At 35.1% G+C, this 5,797-nt stretch overlaps 1 protein-coding gene across 1 annotated transcript; it reads right to left on the bottom strand.

Moving 5' to 3' along the window:
- Positions 1-519: 519 nt before the first annotated feature.
- On the bottom strand, positions 520-3,592 carry LOC145795897 (uncharacterized). Its single transcript, XM_082880836.1, has 5 exons — positions 3,157-3,592; positions 2,572-3,046; positions 2,011-2,463; positions 1,471-1,717; positions 520-1,155 (listed from the first exon to the last, which is right to left on the bottom strand). The coding sequence occupies exons 1-5, from the start codon at positions 3,590-3,592 to the stop codon at positions 520-522; spliced, it is 2,247 nt and encodes a 748-aa protein (XP_082736962.1).
- Between the last annotated feature and the right edge of the window lie 2,205 nt (positions 3,593-5,797).

Genomic DNA, 5,797 nt, shown 5'->3' with positions numbered 1-5,797 from the left:
TGAACCCTCTGTAGGAACTACAGTTGTTTCTACGGAATCTTGAGGCAAGAGGTTGGATGGTCCTTCAAGAGAGACTTCACTTGATGTCTGCCTTGGACGTAACCTCCCCTTACAACTAGCAACCATGGTAGCCAACCTATTCAACAAAATAATAACATAGCATCAAATTCCAAACTTAGTTAGACAAATGAATTGAAATAAAGAAAGTATTTTGAAACAAGAATTGAGTTGTATACCTTATAAATACATAAAGGCTACAAAAGTGATAGAAATGACCAAGCAAAAAAACCCTGTACATACCATCATTTCCCAAAAAATTTTAAATGAAAACTTTTAAAGTGCAATATTATACATTCATCATAAGTTAAAACTCTTTTATCTTGTTTCAAACCACCATAAATAATTCTGAAACAAATTTAGAATGTAAACTAGTGCTTTACAAAGGAATTTCAAAATAACATTATAAACTAAAAAAGACTTGAGATAAAAACTACAATCTTTTCAAGAGTAGCACACAAATCACACCAATATGCCCTCACAATCTTCTCTCACAAAACTGCCTTCGTCATTATCATCATCAATGTTCAAATCAAGTGATGAAACGTGTTGTGGCCTGGAAGACATATCCTCATTCTCATCATACATTTCCAACTCATAATAACCTCTTGGCGGTGCCTTTAGTAAAACATACCAATTTGATGAATCAGTTTCTCTCGAATAAAACACTTGTTTTTCTTGTGAGGCCAATATAAAAGGCTCCCTCTCATATTGGTTCTCATCTTGGGGTAGATTAACAAGTGTAAAACCATCTTCAAATCTAACACCATGTCCAATATTTGCCCAATCACACTTGAATATTGGAAGTTGAAATGTATGGTAATCTAATAAAATTATATCTCTGATCACACCATAATATGCAACGACATCAACAACTTGTGAAGTGTCCTTTGCACTTGCTCTGCACATGGTGCTAGCTTCAATAGAAACACCACTATTTTGAGTTGACTTCTCTGCTTCCCTTGTGTGGAATCGCTGCCCATTAATTATATATCCATTATAGGACATTGCATACTTTCTAGGACCATATGCAAGCCATTTTAGTTTGTCCACCTCATCATTGTCCAACTCATTAGTTGATGGGGTATGAAACTGAATCTGTTAAAAAATAAGGAAATAAATTCATATGTTATGTTATTATATTCTTCTAGACAAACAGATTTGAAATGACATGTAACCTTTTCCTTTAACCATGCTGCGAAATTTTCAGCATGTCGCTTCAAAAGTAAGCTTTTATTTTTTTGAAGACCAAGGCTCCTATTTGATTGCTTTAAGTCCTCTAAATGCATCTTGATTGAAACCAAAATACGTAAGTGGTTTATAACTGATATCAGGTACGTAGTAAATTATGCATTGGAAATTCTATCATACTTACTCCAAATAGGGTTCCACTATAGCTGTATTGAACAACACGCAACGATGTGCAGTTTCCAACAATTCATCACTCAATGTGATTGATGTTCCACCAGAAATTAGACGACCTTCAAGAATCACATCATTATCAAAATCTTGATTGCGGCCTACTTGATAATCTACTTCAATAGTTGTCTTCATATTTTTATTACAAAATGACATGCACTCATCTGCAAGATAGCATTCTGCGATGCAGCCTTCAGGTCGTGCAGGATTCCTAACATATCCTTTGAGTATCTTCATATATCTTCAGAAAAATGAACATCATATTAAAATGATACTTCTTAACACATAGTCATATTTAATAATCATGAAATAGGTGTTCACCTTTCAAAGGGATACATCCAACGGTATTGGGCTGGTCCACATAATCGTGCTTCTCATCCTATGTGAATTGTTAAATGAATCATGATGTCAAAGAATGAAGGTGGAAAGAACCTTTCAAACATGCATAAGGTTTCAATGACTTGTTCTTCGAGGGCCGCTATTTGTTCTCTATCAAGGACTCATTGACATATTCTGTTGAAGAATGAACATAACCGAAGTATGGCATTTCTTGGTCCTTTCGGCATTAATCCTTTCAAAGCTACAGGCAACAATTGTTGCATCAGAACATGACAATCGTGGGATTTGAGGCCTATAATCTTGCATTCCTCCATCGATATACAATTCCCAATATTTGAGCTATACCCATCAGGTAACTTCAGGTCAAATAACCTCTTGCAAAATATTTTCTTTTCAGTCCTTGATAGTGTATGTGCAGCTACAGGGAGGTATGTTCTATTCCCATGGTCTTCTGGATGCAAGTCATGTCGTATTCCCATTTCTTGTAAATCCTTACGAGCATTGAGACCATCCTTCGATTTTCCATTGATATCCAACAAGGTGCCAATGATGCTCTCACAAACATTTTTCTCTATATGCATTACATCTAAGTTATGACGTAATGTAAGTTCCTGAGAATTCATTATAAAAACACTTATAAAATTGCTACTATCAAAAACTCAAAAAAATAAATAAATAAATAAATAAATAAATAAGATATATCAAAATAGTCAATAACGATTACCTTCCAATAAGGTAATTCAAAAAAAAATTGACCTCTTTTTCCACGTTTGAATAGGTTCATTATCTCGCTTTCGCTTCTTCTTTCCACTTTTTCCATAATCATTCTTCATGTCTTTAATAGAAACCCAAATGTTGTTGCCAGTCATGATTTTTGGATTTCTTCTCTTTTCTTCCTTACCATCAAACCAAGTTTTTTTCTTTCGAAAAGGATGAGATGGCGGAAGGAAGCACCTGTGGCCCATGTATGCAAACTTCCTACTAAATGTTAGCCACTGTGAATATGTATTGTTGCCACATATAGGACATGCTATTCTACCCTTCGTAGTACACCCAGAGAGATTTCCATATGCTGGAAAGTCATTTATTGTCCATAACAAAATTGCCCTCAAATTGAAAACAGTTTTTGTGAAAGCATCATAAATATTCACCCTATTATTCCACAACTCTTGCAGGTCTTCTATAAGCGGTTGTAAATATACATCAACGTCATTACCTGGTTGCTTTTTTCCTGGATCAATAATGTCAACATAACATTTTCTCTTTTCATACATAACCATGGTGGGAAGTTATATGCAACTAGCATCACGGGCCAACAACTGTACGTAGAACTCAAATTACGAAATGGATTGAAACCATCAGCCGCTAGACCTAGTCTCAGATTGCGAGGATCTGATGAAAAGAGTGGCCACTTATTATTTACCAAGTCCCATGAGCAAGAATCAACTGGGTGTCTCATCTTGCTATCTTCACTTTTATGAGCAGAATGCCACCTTAAATCTTCAGCCATTTGTGATGACCTAAACATCCTCCTAAACCTTGGGATTATAGGAAAATATCTTAGCACTTTAGCAGGAACACCTTTTTTAATTTTATTGGTGCGTTGATCGACCTTCCATCGTGAAAAATCACATTTTGGACAACTCTCCATTTCAGCATTCTCTTTTCTAAACAAACAGCAATCATTCATACAAGCATGAATCTTCTCATACCCTAAATCAAATGCTTTGACAAATTTTTTCACAGAGTATACAGACTTCAGAATGACATTTTCCATTGGTAACATATCATGTAATATCTCCAGAAGTTTATTAAGACTGTTATCAGACCATTCATTTACAGCTTTGAGCTTCTAAAGAGCTACAATTGCTGACAACTTTGTGTATTTTTCACAACCTAAATATAATGGAGTTTCTGTATCTTCCAGTAATTTGAAAAAATCCTCATCCCCACTCTCGTCAACAGATTTTTCATAATTGTCATCTCGCGCACATGCAGCTTTAAATAAATTGTATGAGCCTAACATTTCAATATCAGGTTTGTCACTGACATGTGGTTGTTCTCCATGATGAAACCAATTTGTATAAGTTTCATCCATTCCCTTTATGACCAAATGCTCATACACAACCTCAATACAATGGTGACTTAAGTTTCGACAATCTTTGCAAGGACATATAATCTTCTCTGGATACCCTGCATTCCTTTTAGCCATGTCCACAAAATTCCATGCTGCTTTCATGTATTCATCTGTAGTTCTATTTTACCATTCAAAGTCCAAATTTATCAAAACATTTGAGAATGAATATTTTAAGCACAATAGGTTCCAAATATAATTTTCATTACCTATTAAGATGTACCCAATCTTTCTCCATCACTAATCGCGAAGTAATTGTTTTCCTAATATGGCCAAGTAATACATATAGTTGCTTAGATCAGAAAGGTGGAGAAATTTCACACAAATAGAAGTGCATGGAAATTTCACACAAATAGAAGTGCATCTAAATAGTGAAAATAGGGATTTCTTAATAAACTATGATACATAAACATACAGGTGTTCGAACATGACCTTTATGAATTTTAGTCGTAGGCAATGCTACACCAAGGCTATATTAAGGTTTGAGACATTTTGTGATAACTGTAATGAATATTTTAAAAGTGTCTTATAGGCATCAATTCCATTGTCTTAACTTTCATAAGAACGCAAAAATATAAAATTGCCTATAAATGGTCATGTATAATGAGAAGATCATATGATTAGAGTAAAAAAAAACAAGAATGCAATAAAGAAAGAGAATCATAATATACATGAATTTTCATAAAACAAATATAGTTGTAATAAACAGCAAAGCAATATCCAAATCAAATAAAAATACATATAATAAATAAATAACTAAACTAATATGTTTGCTATAACCCTTATGAAGATCACAACCACCTGTTTTTCCACTGCCCTTTCTCTGATAGAGTGTGGAATGTCATGAAAATAAAGTTAAATGTTTCTTGGCCAGATCTGCCATGGTTTGAGCTAGTTCAACTTCTGTCTCAACAAATTTGGGGTAAATCCCTCGGGTCGGTCATTTCCAGATTGGTTTTTAATTGCACAGTTTACCAATTGTGGATGACCAAAAATAACAGATTTTTTAATGGGGAGTTCCTCCCCGAGGAGGTGGTTATTAAGTAAATAATTGATATGGTTCGATTTCGAATGTTTTCTGTTACTAACCTAAATAGTAATCAAAGTGATAGGTTGTTTCTGGAGACATGGAGGTTGCCAGATTCAATTTTGAAGAATAGAGTTACCTCTCTGGATCCGATTAGAAGAGTTTTTAGGGATGTGAGATCACTTCAAGTGGGTTGAGTGAATGGGAGCATAAATAGAGTGTTATCTAATTGTTTGGTTAATGTGCAGGTTGAAAGGTGCTGTTCTGGGAGCTAGACCATATCATAGAGGGTTGAGTGTAGGGAGGACATTAAATCACATACCTTTCACTGCCCATATTGAGAGAGTTTTGTTGCTAACTTGTTTACATGTTTATGAATTGTTGTTCTATCTTGCAAGTTGCTTGCTGTCAACATTTCTAGAGTGTAGTGAGGTCTCATATTATGGGTTGAGTGATGTGAGTTCATATAATGTGGGCTGTTTGTGGTTCGTATGTAAAGCTTTTTCTTGCCGATGGCATAGAGCATTGGTTCTTAGCTGTGATAGGAATTCATGTATCGGGTTGCGTGTTTGTTTCAAGTCTGTTGCTGGAAAGAAGGGTTACATAAAATGTCTGTCGGATGTCTTCTGCCACTGGGAACACTTGCTGGCAGTTTGTCCTCTGGAATTAGGAATCTGGCAGCAAGGGATGATGGCTGCTCTAAGCGCCTCAAGTGTGAAGAAATCCTTTAATTTTGATTGTAAAAGTCATTCTTATTTAGTCTATACTAGTATTGATGTTCAGGTGAATATTTTGTGGCCTACCCTTGCGGGCTGTGCAAG

Source organism: Camellia sinensis, chromosome 7 (genome assembly GCF_055761805.1).
Source record: "Camellia sinensis isolate YWXY chromosome 7, ASM5576180v1, whole genome shotgun sequence".
Lineage (NCBI taxonomy): Eukaryota > Viridiplantae > Streptophyta > Magnoliopsida > Ericales > Theaceae > Camellia > Camellia sinensis.
The sequence above is the reverse complement of the archived record's forward strand: the minus strand, read 5'-3'. Positions and strand labels throughout refer to the sequence as shown.

Coding starts and splice junctions, on each gene's coding strand:
- LOC145795897 (XM_082880836.1), bottom strand. CDS start 3,592: ATGGAAAATGTCATTCTGAAGTCTGTATACTCTGTGAAAAAATTTGTC. Junction 3,047..3,156: donor TGATGGTTTCAATCCATTTC/GTAATTTGAGTT, acceptor TTATTGATCCAG/GAAAAAAGCAACCAGGTAAT. Junction 2,464..2,571: donor ATTCAAACGTGGAAAAAGAG/GTCAATTTTTTT, acceptor AGTTTTTGATAG/TAGCAATTTTATAAGTGTTT.